Genomic DNA, 17,722 nt, shown 5'->3' with positions numbered 1-17,722 from the left:
ATGCAGTTCGAATAGAATTAGTCGTAAATCGTAAAATAGACGTGGATTATACAGGAAAACGAGACCATTCGGACTTAAATTACTCCGCTAATTTTGACTATACCAATTATAACAGATTCAAATTTAAGTGTTTATTGGATGTTAATGTTATTAGATCGTATTATCCTAATTTCATTTATTATTCTTTTTTTTTTTACTACTGCTTTGCGTGTAGAGTGATCTGATCAGTCGAACCAGCTATAGTGAAAATGCAGTCCCAGTCGGACGTTAGAAACAATAGTTTCTGGCTTAGATTTCTTTAAAACTTTAATTTCTGGTTGCATAATTGTTTGTTTTAGCGTAGTTGATAGAAATAAGTTGCTGTTTCTAATTTGAAGTTAACCAGGTGAAAGCAACATTTGGATTTTGGGCAATTTCTTAAAACAATTTTTCTGATAAATGTTTTGTCAAATTGATTTGTTATCCATTATCGACAAAGTTTTGGTCTGTACCCATAACCAAAGCAAAAGGAAGTGTCGGCCCGCCGTAAAGAATCCCTCCTTAAGGCTTAATCCCGACCGTGACAATTGACAGAATCTTCCATCAGTCAAGAATCCCGTTTTGGACCAAACGTGACATCCACGGGAGACATTTCTGAAGTATCTTTTTGGAAATCAGAAATTGGGATCTACCGAATAAAGGAAAATGTATGTCGTTTAATGTTTCCACCCGCCCAGAGGACATATTTATCTCGGATTTTACGATTGACAAAATTCGAATACTCATTTTTCTCAAGATATCCTGGTGTTGAGTACTTGGCACATAATCTGCGGGATACGGATTAGCTGAAGAAATGATTCTTGAATTTGGGCTTTCTTGAGTTTTTGAATTGTTTAAACAGAATTTGGGGCATCTTTAAGATATTAATTTTAATAAATCCAATAATATTGTCCTTTGTACTGAATGTTTTCGAATCATTGCAACTGCGAATTCGAAATGCAAGAAAAGCGCTTTAGCACATCCAAATGCAAACGCGGGGCTATTAACATGAAGACTTGAATTCTATCATATGATATTTCATGCCCATCCTCCTCCTCTCTCCTTTAAAATGTTAGGAAATTGGGTTAATTTTTTAGATAAATTTCTTGTTTTGTGTGAAAGTAACTAATTTTTAATTGATTTTAGTTACTTGACATAGTAGCCAAGAAATTTTCCATTTTGTTTAGCATTAGAAGTTATTTCCTATTTTGTACAAGTTTAAGAATTAGAATTGGTTTCAATTATTATTTGATTTTTGACCAGATAATATTCTCTGTAAATAGGTGAGTTGACATAATACATAAAAGACACATAAGAGGCAACATATAGCCTTAGACATGGGTGGTAAGAGAGGATTCTTAGAAGATGAGAGATGGTATATAAGGGTTAAACTTGGGTTCAAATTATATTTTTATATAGGATTTTCCTCTTATAATAAAGATCGGATTTCTCTCCACAGACGTAGACTCAATGATGAAATCGAATCACGTTAAATATTACGTGTCGTTTATCTTTCATGCCTGTGACTTTTTTATCATTAAATTATTGTGTACTTGATATCTTAATAGTTGTTTGTTCCGCGCTTGGATCCTAAACTAAAACTCTTTTTTTTTTTCTCATTTTCTCTAAAATTCTTCCATCAAAATCTCATTTAGGTCTCTCATGGAAGATGGATCATACAATTTGGACTTATGAAGCCTTCTCTTTTAGGTTTTATTTCTTTTATTTTGAATAAATTTTTCGTAAGGTTTCCTAATGAAATATTCTTTCCTCTTAATTTTTTTAGTAGGAATTTTATTTGTTGCTACGATATCTTTGTGAGAGTTTTTTTTTTCTTTGTTTTTTTGCCTTTTTTGTGAGATTTGAGAAATTTAGTAGATTTAATCAGAATTTCCCTCACATATTATGTCAGATCTTAATTCCTCTTTACATATGCACATAGATTTATCGAATTGTAATGATATTCCTCTTCTGGGGTTTCAATATTGTCATCATTTTTAGATCTGTTGTATCATTTGATTTTTAAATCTCTATGCATTTGTGTCATGTTTAATTTGATATACTTCCTGTTATTAGCGCTCACTTTGGAATGAGATTAATCATCTATTCTTTATATATATATATATATATATATATATATACACTAACATGAAATATGAGCACGAGGCAACGTTCAAAATTCAATTCCTACAAGTACCAAATCTAGATATAGAATGTTATACAAGACCTTGGCCAAAAAAAAAAAAAAAGAAGTGATTTCCCTCTCTTTCTTTCTTGTTTTTTATTTTTTAATTTGGTTATCATTTCATTCAACACACCATAATTATTTGGACAAAATTCATGCGATGCCACCTGCAGTTTGCACCAATGAATATCCGCTAATTACAATGACGGTCCTCGGGAGACCGGCACCTTAGACTTCGTGGAAACCCGCTTCGCCCATATCCATCCAAGAATACTTTCTTTTAATAGCCAACAACGCCAGGAACATACAGCTTTAACAGCTAACATCCTCTGGCAAATTAATCTGGAAAGCCAGGGACAGTAAAATATTCACTGAGAAATGTACAGATAGCAGGAAGATTGTAGAGAGAGTTCATGATGAATATGAATGGCTGGAATTCATGGAAGTCCAACATCTTAATGGTAAAAAGCATATTGCTGAGACATCTCAAATCATAGAGTGCAGGACATGGAAACCACCAAGGAGATGAGTGATCATGATTAACACGAAGGACTGGTATGGCTGGCGTTAGGGGTGTGCAAAATCGAAAAATTTCGATTTACTACTGATCGAATTCGAATTAAATTCGGAATTTTGAATTCGGTAATTCGGAATGGAAATCGGAATATTCGATTTCGAATTGGTCGAATTCGGTAATGAGATTTTTCAAATCGGAAATTCTGATTTCGAATTCACAATTCGAAATCGGAATTCGAAATTCCTATTTCGATTTCAAATTTGTTTTTCATATATATATATATATAATATATAATATAACATTTATATAATAATAATAATTTTTATATTCATAAATTCGGTGAAATCGGAATTTCTATTTCGATTTCAATTTCGTTTTCACACACATATATAATATTTATATATATATACATATGTAATATAATATTTTTATAATAATCATCATCATTTTTATATTCATGAATTCGGTGAAATCAGAATTTATCGAATTTCGAATTGAATTCGATCGAAAATTCTGATACCAAAATTTCGATTTCAAAGTTCCGAATTACCGATTTCGATTTCGATTCGCACCCCTAGTTAGTGTAGCCAGAGACTGGAAGAGAGAAATTCTAAAAGCTTGGGGATGGCTAGGAGGGGAGAATTCTTACCCATGTGGCTCAAAAAGAGTGCAGAAGATGATATATATATATTGGGGCACTTGCTCTTACATGGTAATGCTAAACTTGTAGTGTTATCAAGTTTTTATATTAACATTAAAAATGTTAGCCCGTTTGCTGAAAAAAGAAGAAGGCAGCCGAGAAGGCCAAATGGGTCCATGCGTTGCGTGCACGAGGCTTCCCTCCCGGGTGCCAAGGCCAGTTTTGATTCATTGACATCTGTTCGTCGTCCAACAAGGAATGCCAGCCCAGTATGACCTGGCAGATTAGCTGCACCATACCACCTATGCTCTAATACGGAAAAACAAATATAGATAGTAATTAAAAATGAAGGCTAAGGCAATAAAAAATGCAACCAATTTCGTATAAAAATAAATGCTAAGACAATGGGCGTATAAAAATACAATAAAATTCGTTGCTTATTGGAAAATTTATATCACAACTAATCTCTCTCATTCGTCGCATCCCAAATTAACCGCATCTACACCATTAACTTCTTAGAGTAATTACACAGATTTTAGTGATTAATGTCTGTCCATTGATTCGAAGCACTGAAAACTATTGAATGTTCAATATACTCCACACAATGGTACGTAGTATCTATCTATCTTTAGGGTGATACTGATCCCCTCCCTGTCTAATTGCCTCAAAATGCCCCCATTTCCTTACTCTACTCTTATGTGATTCAAAATAATACTACATCAGCAACTAATAATACATTACGTATCTTAATCATAAATATCGTTTTCGATGCAATAAAAGCATGATTCAGTGTCCCAAATTTTAAATGCATTAAATGATTTTCAATATATATTTTTGCCCTCTTGAAAGAAAACAAAAATGATTTTCATATATTTATTCTGGGAGAAATCCACTTTAGACCGTCGTATGCTTGGCTGGCTTTGCTTATATATATATATATATATATATATATATATTGAACTACCTAGCAGCACTTGCATTTGTGTAGCAGTCTTTCCTGAAGTGTGTTTTTGGTGCTGGTATCAGGGTAAAACACAGATGACAGGGCTTAAGGAAGGAGAGGAGCGGGTGACTCTTGATCTTCTCACGAAGAAAATGGACGACTTTGCTAGGGAAAGAGATTGGGAACGTTTCCACAGCCCCAGAAATCTTCTCCTGGCTTTGGTAATTACTCGAATCGAGAGCCCTGTTTAATAGTACATCTTTGTGACTGTCTCTAGTACAAAGCTTAGCTTTCAATTCTTTTCATCTTTAGATGTTGCTGAGCTGAAAACATGGCAACGGAGGAACAGCAAGTTGCATGATTTGTTTGCTGTTTGATGTTTTCCTTTTTTTTTTTTTTTTAGTTTCCTACAGTAAAAAATTTTACTGCCAACATGTAAATAGAACATCCCTTTTTCTCTCTTTGATCCAAACCCTGAAAAACCAACTCCATTACTTGCTTTTGCTTTTGTTTTTTGGCCAAGACAACACAGGAATATGACAATGTCAGAACAGCGGTAACCTTGATTTTGTTGTTACTGTGAAACAGGTTGGAGAAATGGGGGAACTTTCTGAGATATTCCAGTGGAAAGGAGAGGTACCAAAGGGACTGCCAAACTGGAAGGATGAAGAGAAACAACACCTGGGGGAGGAGCTTTCAGACGTGTTACTCTACCTCGTTAGACTCTCAGATGTCTGTGGGGTTGACCTTGGTAAAGCCGCCCTTAGGAAAGTGGAACTTAATGCCCTCAAATATCCGGTGAATGTTGACGGTGGCTCTAAGAAGCAGGAGTTGTAAACTAGTAATACTACAACTTGTTCCTGTCATTCTGCGGGATTTACTAGTTACTACTATCAAGAATCAAGAAGATCAGTTGATTTTCTACCAAAAAAAAAAAAAAGAGAGAGAAGGGAAGAAGACCAGCTGTTTCATATCACACATACCCCAAAAAAAAAGGCTGGGGGGTTGGGGGTGGCCAGTTGTTGGTTTGCTTTCCAATGGAAAGTATTGGGTCCTGCGTGCAGGTTTTTATGGTAGTTTTTGCAGTACAGGAAATAGGCTTTTTTCTAGGCTTATTAGTTTTAATTGGAGTGTGGCTTTTCTGGGACGGATGGTGTTTATTTTGGCATTAATTTCTGGGAGATTTTGTGACTGCTTTGGCGGTCGAACAGAATCCCTCTTTCCGGGCAACTCTGAACAGATGCATAAGACATGAATGTTCCGGCAGCATTAATCAATGCTAGCTGCAAATTGTGGTTTCTCTGTTTCTTTTATATTATTAATTTGTTTCCCCTCAACCTCAAGTTGGCGTAGTAATTGAATTTCCTCTTATCAAAAGATAAGAAAAAGATTACACTACTAGTTTCCTTTCTTGTTTTCCACGATCACTAATCATTAAACTAAGTAGGGAGAGCAACGTGCTTCATTCATGTGAAATATATATTATGTCTTCCCGGTCGAAGATTAACGCTGCAAATAACTTGCTACTACTACCTGACTTGTAGAATTGAGCTATACTGAAACTGAAAGGAAAATATGCATTTGGATAAATTTGTTGAATTCGTGCGGTGGGGATGGTTCCCCGGCAGCCAGCTTATATCTTCTACGGTCGGTTTGATTCTTGGCTGAAAAACAACGTTAGGGACAAAGATGGAAACATTAGTCACTACTCTACTAATTGATGGAAACATCAAATTGTGTAATGCTATAATGTAATCACACAATAATTGTGTGTGCAAACAAATGAAGTCCCTTCGATGCGTACGAGTTTAACAAAACATTCTACTTTATCCAGATGATTAAAGCATAAATTATGCAAGGTTCATTGGCTTGATGGTGAGATCACACAAATTTTAATTGTTCAGTATTTTTGACAGGTAGCGAAGGTGGCTGAACTTGTTTGCTTCTCTGGTCTGGTCTGGCTGGAGTTGGAAAACTCAAATAAGCAAGCAGAGAAGGAGAGAATGCTGAAAATGTATCTCTACTTGGAGACTACGTGCAAACTACTGCTAGAATACGTTCAGAAAGGTTATTAAAGGGGCGATGCCATTCTAATTATTTGACTTCGTAAACTATATACACCAAGGGAGTGGGGGCTAAACCTGACGGGCTTTGAATGACAACGAGAAGCACTGGTAGGTATATCGATTGGGCCTTAAAAAGGAGCGAGTGTGTTATTTTGAGTAAATCTTCCGTATATTGACGGTATATATATTATTATCGTTGAATTCATAACACTTCATTTAATCAAGACTGACAGTATATGCATTGTAAGCGTAAAAAAGATTAATCCTTTTATTTTACTCTTTTTTTGTCGAGGGAGAAATATCTTATTTGGGTTATTTCTTATAAAGTAGTGGGCCGAAATTTTTGATTCCACAGTTACTTACACTCGTCTGTCTAAATTCATTTCCAGTACGAAACATTTTCCTAGATTTTATTAGTAAATAAAATGTAAACCCACTAGCTTTTTGGTGTATTTTTTTTGAAAGATAATTTCACTATAGTGCATTATTCAGTAAACGTGTGTGTGAAATAAGCAGAGAATTAAGAACTTATTTGAGATTATTCAAAAACACATATCTGGAAAACTCTTAATTTTGAACACTTTGCACCATAAACTCTTAAATTTGTTCCATTTAAATTTAATCAATCACAATGTTAACAGAATTAACAGCGTAGAGAACTTACAAATCAATGACAAAGTACTAAAAGTGGTCGAAACGTGCCAAGATATTTGAAATAAAATAAAATGATACATTATCATTAATTAGTTTACACTATATTTTATCTTGTTATCTTTGTTAACAATATCAGTAATTGCGATCAATCAAATCAATACAAGTATTGAAAATAGTCAAAAGGAATCAAGTGATTGAAATTAGAACAAAATATACATCATCATTAATTTACATAGATTTTTAATCCTGCTTTAGTTCTAGTCGATCCTTTCGGCTCAGGCGCGTTTGTAGCAAAGTTCTTTAATGAGGGCTGCATAACATGGTGGATTTTCTGCATGAAAGTGGTACATGAAAATTTCATCTTATTTGAAATAGTACATAAATAATTAATCCGGAGTTCATTGGTTACTGGCTGCTCTATTTATGATTATTATTCAAATAAAAAGGATTATTGAAATCTCTTCCATTTTCACTCCATCTTCGATGCCATTTGCAAATCGATCTAACTAGGGCTCTGCATAAAAAGACGAAGAGAAAGGCAACCAGCTCTATCATGCATATTGCTAATAGGTTTTGTCAAGTCTTCTTTGGTGCTTATGGGAACACGTAGCTAGGTGCAAAAATTTCTAATGTGATATTTTAATTCGTCCTAAAACAGTTATTAAGCAAAAGCACCCGTTGCCTAATCATTACACCCACAACTCTAAAGATGGCAAAAGGAAAAATTCCCGCTTTTGAACCATTATTATATTCGACCATTAGCATCACCGCAGAAAGAATATGATAGTCATAATTACAATCATAATGACATTCATCATCAACTAACTTCACGATCCATCAGCTTTGCTTGATAGTTGATACTATATATATTTAACTCCTCTGCAAAAGTTTGTCCCATGGCACTTTAGCCAAAAGAACAGCGCAGCAACATCCTCAGAATGCTACTTAGGAGAGGTGGCATAACCATTTCTTTATTTTCCAACTCCACGGCGGTGGTAGGCTGGTGCCGGACACGCCGAGGGCAAAGAAGGCGCAAGGGCAGCAGCATCCGGTTAGGGAGTAAGCGTAGAGGGTTCTGCCTTGGTTCGCGCCAGGTGGTGCATTGGAGGGTGGTGTTAAGCCCCTTCCGCGCGCTGCATAAGCTAATCATGGAGATGGCCACCAACGGGCGGTTGGTAGAGGGTTATCACTGGTCTTTACCCTTCCTTCGTCCCCAGATATTTCCCTTGTGCTAAATCCTAGTGTCATCCAACGTTGACACTGCTTTTGTGATTTCTTGCTTTTCATTAATTCTCTGAAGTGAGAGGAAATATGTACATTATTGATGTTCTTGTTAACAAGTTTGTTTTCTCAATCTACATCGCCAGGCATCTTTTTCTTAATTTTGAAGGATGTGCAATTGCAGAGATGCTAATCCTCGTGGCTGTCTAGCTTAGTATATCACTTCTCTTGTTGGTTTTTGGTTTAAGCACTCTTCCAATTGCATCGGTGATCTTGAATTCAAGATTGCATGCTCTGTAATTAGTAATCTAAAGCCTTTTGAACAGTGTTAAGGGTGACCTTTAGCTTCAAGGGCCTTGGTTTGGGAGCACCAACCACCAAGGCAAGGTGGAGAACTTCATGGGTGGCCGTTGGCCAAGATGCTGGTTTAAGCATTTGTGAAAATCGTTCAAGACATTTTTCACATTTTGACAAGTAAAATTTTCAATTCCTTGTTTTTAAAATAATGATTTTACATTCCTTACAAAATCAAATTGGTTAAATTTGGTTCCAACCCAAATTTCTGACAATTTTTTAGTCTAAATTCACCTTTTAAAGTGAATTTAAGAGTAAAAATGTGTGATCATTTTTATAAGTGAAAAAAAAAATCAGATCCCATTCTTTTAAGAGTAAAAATGGATATGAGTTGGGGGATTTTTTTTTTTTTTTTTTTTTTTTTTTTTGCTGCTAGATTGTAAAACTTCAAAAGTTTAAAATTTAAATCACTGAAGTATCCCAAAACTTCAGAGATTGCCTTAAGATTGCTGAAGTGTTTAAGCAATTATCCTCCTCTAAAAGCTAGAACACGATAAATACTAATATTAAAAGGTATACTAATTAGAAAGTACACATATCTTCTGCAGGTAACAGTACACGTTCTTGCAAGATCTTTGTATTTTGAACGTTTGACTCCCTAATTAATTTTAATTATTAGGATTTGCTAAATCTTTATTTAGACATGGAATGATAGGAAGGATGCAGAGAGGGGCAGGAGGATTTAAAAAAAAAAAAAAAAAAAAAAAAGATAGCTGATGCCAAACTAAAACAAGTTTTTTGATTTTTTTTTTCACTTTTGGTGGGAGGATGGATAATTAGAGTAAAATTAATGAATTTAGATGTTAATATATTTAGTTGGTTTGATAATAAAAAATTGAACATCTTGATTGATTAAGTGGGACTAGATCAGAGTGAGATTCCGTGAGTTGAGTTGTTATATGGGAGGATGGATAATTAGAGTAAAATTAATGAATTTAGATGTTAATATATTTAGTTGGTTTGATAATAAAAAATTGAACATCTTGATTGATTAAGTGGGACTAGATCAGAGTGAGATTCCGTGAGTTGAGTTGTTATATATGTCAAACTTTTAAGAGCAAGGCTTGGTAAGGAAGGAGGCTCTTGAAAGGGGCTGAGCGTCTGATTCGCAATTTTCTCCCTACGACACCCCGAAAGTCACGAAGGTTTCTGAACCTCGAGGTTTTGGTATGGCCTCCCAAAGCATAGTCCTCCAAAACCCTGCCGTCCTCTCTCCATATATCTCCACAGCCGTGATCTCTCCTCCGTTGCCAAGAAAACATCCAAACATAATATCTTGCCGCCAACCAACTTGCACGGCAGCTGTTTCTGCCCCCAACGCCCACCGCTCAACCGGTCCTACGCAGCCGCTGCTGCGGGTTGTCTCCGTTCCTCCAAGTGAAAAGCCAAAAACGATCGCTTCTTCCTCTTCGGCGCCCGTCCACCATAACCCATCCACCGACAAATCTCAGAACAAAAACTCGCCCCCTCCTCAATCGTCGTCCAGTTTACTCCTCACCACTTCAACTCGGACCGCCACTACGCTCTTGGTAATCGCTCTAGCAGCCTCAAAATTATTGGCCGGCAGAATTCAGGCCATTTATGGCCTCTTACCACAAGTAGAACCCTTAATTTACTCCTCAGCGGGTCCTGCTTTCTTCGCAGCAATCGGCGAATATCCCACTACCGTAAGATTAGACACCCCATTCGCTATCCTCGCAGGTGGGATGGCAAAGTGGCTTGACATCTACGTTGGGGTATTGTCGCTGAGATGTTTGCTCACCTGGTTCCCCAATATACCTTGGGATAAGCAGCCTTTATCGGCTATTAGGGACCTGTCTGATCCATATTTAAGCCTTTTCCGGAGTGTAATTCCGCCGGTTTTCGATTCCTTGGATCTTAGTCCGCTCGTGGCTTTCACTGTCTTGGGGACCATTGGCACGATTTTGAGGCGGTTTTGAAGATCTGCAGCAAATGAGTAACAGTCATATCCCGAGAAAGGAACAAGGAATAATAAATCCTGTACCAGTTTGATAGTTAGTTTGGAGAGGGCGGATTTTGGCTCTAGCATTAAGCAGGGAATGCCGTCCACTTTTTCCAATCCCAGTCTCTAATGGCATGAAATGAAAGAGGTTTGAAGAATTTAAATCTAAAGGCCTTTTTATCGCATGCATATATGGTATTTTACTATTTTATACTACGTCGATCAGGTATAGCAGTATAGCATTTACTGTGGAAGATCAATTAGTTAACGAAATTTGATTTGTCAAGTCGTACGTACGTTAGAGGTATTGCTAGAGGGCGCCGTTGGGCACAGCAAACAAGTGACCGCCCACTCGGTGCCTTTGGGGTTTGTTTGGATTGCGATTTATTTGTTAAAATATATTTGCTTACATCATCATTATAATTTTTAACACATATTTTTATCTTTCCAATTATCTTTTTATCTCATATATATCACATCATAAAAAGTGTTACAGTAAAAATATCTCTAATAATTCACAATCCAAACAAAAATCGACTGGTTGTAGTTGTAATCTACTAGCTAGCTGTCTATAGTTTCTCCACTCTGCCCTGTACTCGAATATGGCGAGCTGGAGATTGAAGTGCAAATAAAAGTCAATTCTGTCGAGGAGTAAGTTTCAACCACTGGGACAATGACTCACTGGCCAAAGGGAGGAAGGATTCAAATCTCACTGGAGCGAAAAAAATTTAAGAATTATGTCATAGCATTTCTTTGATCTAGTTAGGTTTATTATACCCACTAATCCCTATTACAGCCTCCTTAGGCTCCCTCCCTCCCCCTCCCTAAACTAGTTCCTATTACAGCCTCCTTAGGCTCCCCCTCTCCCCCTCCCTAAATTAGAATAGAGTAGGTTATACAAATGTGTCGTTGCTGATAAAAAAAAAGGGTTGAAGGAATGAGTTTCAAATTTCAATGTATCCACAGTTTGAAATGGGAAGCGGGAGTTGCTTGTTGCCAGAGGCACATCAGGCCTTTGTTTTTGCCTATTGTACATTTGATCATATCATTGTCATACAATGAGGTGCGTTTTCGTGAATATATTTTTTAATTATATTTTTATCTCGCATATATCAAATTATTACAGTAATTTTTCTTCAAAAAAATGCAATTCAAACATAGTATACCAACTGAAAAATGAGCATTGATAAAGATTGAAGAGATTAGTACTATTTTGGACTTCTCTCGTGCTAATTTGAATCATTGAATTTTTGAAAATCAAATCTATCCAAATATGAACTGAAACTTACGTACTACAGGAAAATGCACGCTGTTAACATGATAATGCACATAGAGATACATTAAGTTCATGGCTTCTGAAGGAAGAACCAATTAACACATACTTTATATCTGATTTTACCCAAAAAGAAAAAAGTTAACATACTGAGAAAGATCAATTTAAATTCTCGATTTTTTCTCACAATCGAAACATATCAGGAGTTTTGTAAGACTTTACTTGTGTGAAATTTTGATTGTGGCAAGCAGGTGCAAAGGAGGTCTCAAAAAATGAGGCCCATCGAATAAAATTGTGCAAAGACGGTAACTGGTGAAATAACACCACCAATTCCTGAGCCTGAGTCTGGAAAGTAAAGTACTACTTATTGGAATATAAAAAAGAATAGATAAGACTCGGAATACTTACTTAAAACCCAATTGAAGGAAGACATCTTGGGCAAGTCTAGAATCGACTCCGCACTGCAGTACTCAGAATCCGGAGATTTCGTTCGAGCCAAACCCAGATGGCTTCTTCCCTCGTAGCCTCACAGACCTTAATCTTCCGAAAACCTACCGTTATTTCTCCGAACAACCTTACCGCTGCCTATCCTCTGAGGCTTTCCGTCGCCCTCGCAAACCCTAAAAGGCCGGCAATGATTACCGCTTCCTCGTCGACCCTCCTCAGTAACTCATCTGCCAAAACCTCTGGTTACCAGAACCCCGCTCTATCTTTGCTCACAGGTTCAACTCGGACAGTGACTACGCTGTTGGCTCTCGCTCTAACGGCCCCCAAGCTGTTGGCCGACAAGGTTCTCAATCTGGGCCTGCAATTGAAGGGCTTTCATGGCCTGCCGGAGCCTTTAGTCCACTCCGCCGGCCCGGCTTTTTTCGCCGCAATTCGGGATGCTTCCACTGGAACTTTGAACACGCCGTTCACCGTGGTTGCAGCCGGGATGGCCAAATGGCTGGATATATACAGCGGGGTTTTGATGGTTAGGGTTTTGCTGAGCTGGTTCCCCAATATACCTTGGGATAGGCAGCCCTTGTCTGCAATTAGGGACCTGTGTGATCCGTATTTGAATCTTTTCCGGAATATAATCCCTCCGATCTTCGATACCTTAGATATCAGTCCGTTGTTGGCTTTTGCCGTTTTGGGGACGCTTGGCTCCATTTTGAAAAGCAGCAAAGGATTTTGAAGTGAGCGGATCATCGATCTGACCTGCTGCGTTTGTATCTCTGGTTATGGATTAAGGACAGTTAGTACTATCAATTTTGTAACTTTTGGAGAAACTATAATACTGCTGTGATGTATGTTTATCGCTAGCAAGTAGTCAAGCGCTGTTGGTCCCTGGTTCGTGTTCAGGAGTCCGCTTTTGGTCTATCTAGCGATATAAATTTGAATTTTTGCACTTCTTTTTTTTCTTTTTTAAGTGGAAGCAAAGCTCAAAGAACTTCTACCATCGCTATATTGGTTCCGCAATTGAACATTTTACAAGGGAAATGGGATCGTAATGGTGAAAATGGCATTGATCAACAACTAATTTTGCCCCGCCACTAATCTTCTAAGGGAAGATAGTTTGAATCTCCATTACTTGCTTAAATGGCCTTTACAAGTTGACAGATGCACAGCTGCAAAGTATGGGAAATTATATGTTAACAGGACTACCTTCCTTGTAAGCTACAAACTCCTAATGAATTTTGTACTACATTCTTCATTTTACAGCTTCAAAACGACACGAGTTCCATGAAACCCTCACCGTGAGACTACAGTACAAAGGGCTATAGCCCATAGCCAGAAATAGACGCGCCTGATCCGGAAAACTAGAATCAAAACGGCTCCAAAATTGCACTGCATCTTGCCTGGTTCCTTTGATAGGTTAAGCAAAAATTTATCCACAGTTTTCAGCAATGACCAGTTGAGCTATAGCCAAAGTAGGGGGGTATCCACATCCTTCTAGCACTTCCCAAAGTAAGAAAATAATGTTGGTTGTTTGTCACCGGAGCTAGAAGCTTTCTTTCTCACTGAACTCGCACCTGGCTTATGAGTTTTGGTAGGAGATGTTTTCTGAGTTTGTTCCTCAAGTTTCACCATTGTTTCTTCACTTGCACCCCTAACCTTTTTTGTTACTGGACTTTCATGTAGCTTCTCACTTTCATCATCAGTGTGTTTTGTATCACTTGAACATACTTCGTATTCTCGCTTTACTGGAATATGTAGAGCCTCAGCACGATAAAGATTGGAAAAATCGGGTTTAATGTCATTCTCAGCTGATTTGGTGACATGTTGATGGTTGGTTAAATCATCAGCTTCAGATTCCTCCTGCAAGCCCATTGGCTCTCCCTTTATTGTTCTGTTTTCAGTTTTTGAGTCTGCTTGACTGTTTGCTCCTTTCTTGGAGAAAAACTGTGAGATGGTTTTGCTCTCATCTCTCTTCAGTTGTATCTGCAGTGCAACCAAGATAACGCATTAACGTTCAACACAAATCAGAACCCACGGCATAAAAGTGGCAGCATCTGACACACATAATATGCAAAGTGACTACTGTTAACGAGCGAATGCTTTTTTAGTAGAATAAAGTTATCGTTGAAAACCATAAAATCGCATAGATAAAATAAGAAATAAAATTAGTATGGACTTGCATTCAATACTCTCCAGTCAGTCAATTGTGCTCTTGCAAGTGAAAAAGACAGAGGAGCAGCTGACCATGCTATATTAAATCTTAGTAGAAAATTAGATGACCGGTACCTCACTAATGCATTCTGGGCCATCAAAAGAAAGTTTACCCATAGCAGTTGTTACGGGATGCCATACCTACAAAATTCGTACAATTTTAGATTCATGCAGCATAAATGAAAAAGAAAATACCGTTCTTCTATTTCATTGATATTCTCACCAGATCTGATTCTCCATACGGTTTCAGTATTGTATCAAAATCAGATGATGAACGACCATTTAACCACATTTCTGTTGCTTCCTTGTTTCTCAGAATCACAGGCATCCTGTCTACAATGTAAAGAACCAGTTATGCATAAATAACTCCAATATCAGACAAAGAAAAATATATTAACTTACTGGAGAGGCTACAAGAAAAGAACAAAGCATTTGTATATCTTACCATGCAGCCATTCCAAAGTGGATGATGATGAAGTTGTAACTATTGTGAACGTATAAAAGACCTCACCTGCATGTGGAAGCATTAGGAACCAATCTTGCAGAAAGTAAAGAGAGTATAAAGACTAAAGAGTAAAAATGGACTTGTTGCTATTTTAGACCATGTTCCAACATAAGCTTCAAAAGAGGGGAAAATGAAGAGAAGAACAAACGCATCTTGAGCTACTATATGAATATCAACAGGTCCTGTAGACAAAAGACAGTAATCCTCAACATAAGGAGTCCAATTTTTTGGACATGATCCAAATATAAATGGAATGTTGGCAATAACAAGGATGATGCTTGCAGAAACTTGCATGTGTCACTATAAGTTGAGAGAGATATCAGGATGTCCATCACTTCAAGTTTACCTTCTGAATTTTTCCAAGAATCAAAAAGAGCAGCAAAAACTAGGGGCCTCCCATCCATGAAATATATGTAGTAAGGTTGCTTCTTTGAACCATCTTTTTTCCACTCATAGAATCTGAGCACAATAACCAGTGCTTGGTTATAGCTACCATCACGTAAAGTACAACATCAACTTAAAACAGACAAGTATCCCCTTTCAGCAGCCTATATCACAATTAAAAAAGACAGATCGAGATGGTCCATTGAATCTCGTAAATGCAACTTAGAAGATTCTTAATGTTCCTAATGAACAAAATTTTCAATAGCAAAACCATGTCACTTTTTGCTTTTGGTAGTATGACATGAGAAATGGTTAAACAAATTGAGAAGTTCGATAAAACTCCATTTTGTAAAGTAAAGAAAGAAATAAAACTATATAGCAATAATAGCAATTTGGGAATTAAAATTTAGAAAGATGACTAATTAAATTGCAAAGGTAACATATCAAATGAAGAATAAAGGTGTGTGAAAGTTCTTTGCCAACCAGACACGGTTTACCAATTGCATAAAATTTTTCAATGTACCAAAATATAGGCATGTTTATCTATGGCTTATCATTTTCAAATTCAAATCATTAATTGGCTAGAACAACATAACGAGCATAAAATGGAACTATAAAAGAGAACAAAAGCAATATCTACAACAGATCAACCACATTCCTGACAGCACTAAAATTGACAGGATAGTGAGGATAAACTTGGCCAGATTTCAAATTTGGTACAACATAGTATGCCAAAACAAAAAAAACCAAAAGCTATACGAGCAGGGAGGCCCTACACTCATGTTAATATCAACTACATACCCTTCAACAGCAACCAAGCACCTATTGTTAGGAAGAAGACGGCGAAAAGAAGCCTTCTCTCTTATTGACTCACTCCGAGCATTAAACTGCAACAAGCAACACCATCCTCAATGCTTAAAGTCTAATTTAGCAAAGATAAGAAGCATAGCAGCCATCTAAAGCTAGATATTCGCATTGCAATCCAAAGTATCTTTTCCCACCCCCCTGCTTAAACTTTCTCGGGGCCGTCTTAAAGACAGTTTTATAAGGGTAAAATTATCCATGCAGAAACAAACCAGAAACATAAGTACTCAACTAATTCGAGAATATACGGTCCGACCAGAATCAATCTCATTTACTCAGGTATCCACGTGAGCTCTTCCAAGAAGAAACTATAAAGATGCAAAGCTTCAAAAATAACATATGCCTTCAAAGATCTAATACCTTAAAACCTCAAACACGAACAATCATCAGCAAGAGAAGACTCTCAGACAATTTGTGGAATGACCTAACTTAATTGAGAGCAAGCAAATTGCAAAATGCGGAAAACAATCTTCACAAATGAACGGCTCCTAACGTCCAAGACACTGTTCAAAATCCCCCCCCCCCCAAAAAGAAAAGTCCCCGTAGCAGTGGTCTACAATCTACAGTCAGCAGATATTGTAGAAATTTTTTTTTTATCTCAGATAAACTGCTAATACAAGAACAACTCTTTTGCCCCAAAAAAAAAAAAATCAGAAATAAGAATACACACTATTACTCTAGGATGGATGACATTGATTACCATCTTGAAGTGATCAGGCTTTTCGGTTTTCTTGGTAAAGCTAGGAATGAGCCCCCATTTCATACACTGAACTACAGCTCCTTGCTCCAGTTGGGCCTGACCAACCCCATCTCCGCCCTGGCCATCTTCTCTCCTGACGACCGGCAAATTAAAACCAGGCGAGGCATTATACGCCGGCCGATACCTAAAAATTTCACAAACAAACCCATGTAGCCAGCAAAGAGTTCTAGAGTTCACTTAAAAACTAATGAACAACAAAAAGTATTTGTTTAAAAAAAAAAAAAAAGTAGTGGGTTTACCTATTCATGTCTACATGACGAATCGGACGGGCGTTGAGGTGACAAGCTCTAGGAATATCATCAGGCCTCAGAGTACAGCGAGCCCTTCCACACATAGCTCCTCTCCTTTCTCTCTTTCTTTTTTTGGTCTTTGTGCTCTGCAAGCTATCGGACTTCTGAGACTGATAGCAGGAAATTTCTCGTGTTTTGTTGACTTTTCTTTTCCTCTTTGTTTAATAAGGGCGGGAAGGAAGTGGGTTCCGGTTGGGCATTTTGCCGGTGGGTCTGTAGACCGGGTTCACCCAAGTTTTTGCCTTCTGCTCCTAGTTGCTCGTAAGTCGTACCCGGCCGTGGAACTGCAAATCAACCGCTTTGGTTTCTTCATATTTTCTTGAGAAATTTTTCACTCTTCTCTTGAGATTCGGAGCAGGAATCATCTTATTTAGCAAATCTATTGGTTCGCTTTTTACTTTTTACAGTGCTTGAACCCACCCTGACCCAACGA

General features: G+C 37.3%; 3 protein-coding genes across 3 annotated transcripts; 2 read left to right on the top strand and 1 right to left on the bottom strand.

Moving 5' to 3' along the window:
* The first annotated feature begins 4,345 nt into the window (after positions 1-4,345).
* Positions 4,346-5,640, top strand: LOC113729919 (uncharacterized). Its single transcript, XM_027254289.2, has 2 exons — positions 4,346-4,524; positions 4,892-5,640. The coding sequence occupies exons 1-2, from the start codon at positions 4,399-4,401 to the stop codon at positions 5,138-5,140; spliced, it is 375 nt and encodes a 124-aa protein (XP_027110090.1). The 5' UTR covers positions 4,346-4,398; the 3' UTR covers positions 5,141-5,640.
* Positions 5,641-12,229: 6,589 nt separating this feature from the next.
* LOC113732375 (ylmG homolog protein 1-2, chloroplastic-like) lies at positions 12,230-13,224 on the top strand. Its single transcript, XM_027258096.2, has one exon. The coding sequence runs from the start codon at positions 12,340-12,342 to the stop codon at positions 13,009-13,011; it is 672 nt and encodes a 223-aa protein (XP_027113897.1). The 5' UTR covers positions 12,230-12,339; the 3' UTR covers positions 13,012-13,224.
* Positions 13,225-13,356: 132 nt separating this feature from the next.
* LOC113732362 (uncharacterized) lies at positions 13,357-17,643 on the bottom strand. The gene is made up of 8 exons (XM_027258079.2): positions 17,239-17,643; positions 16,940-17,123; positions 16,177-16,262; positions 15,338-15,450; positions 14,932-14,997; positions 14,710-14,819; positions 14,562-14,627; positions 13,357-14,258 (listed from the first exon to the last, which is right to left on the bottom strand). The coding sequence occupies exons 1-8, from the start codon at positions 17,331-17,333 to the stop codon at positions 13,770-13,772; spliced, it is 1,209 nt and encodes a 402-aa protein (XP_027113880.1). The 5' UTR covers positions 17,334-17,643; the 3' UTR covers positions 13,357-13,769.
* Positions 17,644-17,722: the final 79 nt, after the last annotated feature.

This window comes from Coffea arabica, chromosome 1c (assembly GCF_036785885.1).
Source record: "Coffea arabica cultivar ET-39 chromosome 1c, Coffea Arabica ET-39 HiFi, whole genome shotgun sequence".
Lineage (NCBI taxonomy): Eukaryota > Viridiplantae > Streptophyta > Magnoliopsida > Gentianales > Rubiaceae > Coffea > Coffea arabica.
This window is presented reverse-complemented; position numbering and strand designations above follow the sequence as displayed.

Excerpts from the sequence above, each read along its gene's own strand:
- LOC113729919 (XM_027254289.2), top strand. The coding sequence starts at position 4,399 with ATGACAGGGCTTAAGGAAGGAGAGGAGCGGGTGACTCTTGATCTTCTC. Across the intron at positions 4,525-4,891 it reads GAAATCTTCTCCTGGCTTTG|GTTGGAGAAATGGGGGAACT; the intron begins GTAATTACTCGA and ends ACTGTGAAACAG.
- LOC113732375 (XM_027258096.2), top strand. The coding sequence starts at position 12,340 with ATGGCTTCTTCCCTCGTAGCCTCACAGACCTTAATCTTCCGAAAACCT.
- LOC113732362 (XM_027258079.2), bottom strand. The coding sequence starts at position 17,333 with ATGTGTGGAAGGGCTCGCTGTACTCTGAGGCCTGATGATATTCCTAGA. Across the intron at positions 17,124-17,238 it reads CGTCATGTAGACATGAATAG|GTATCGGCCGGCGTATAATG; the intron begins GTAAACCCACTA and ends TGAAATTTTTAG. Across the intron at positions 16,263-16,939 it reads AGCCTGATCACTTCAAGATG|TTTAATGCTCGGAGTGAGTC; the intron begins GTAATCAATGTC and ends TGCTTGTTGCAG.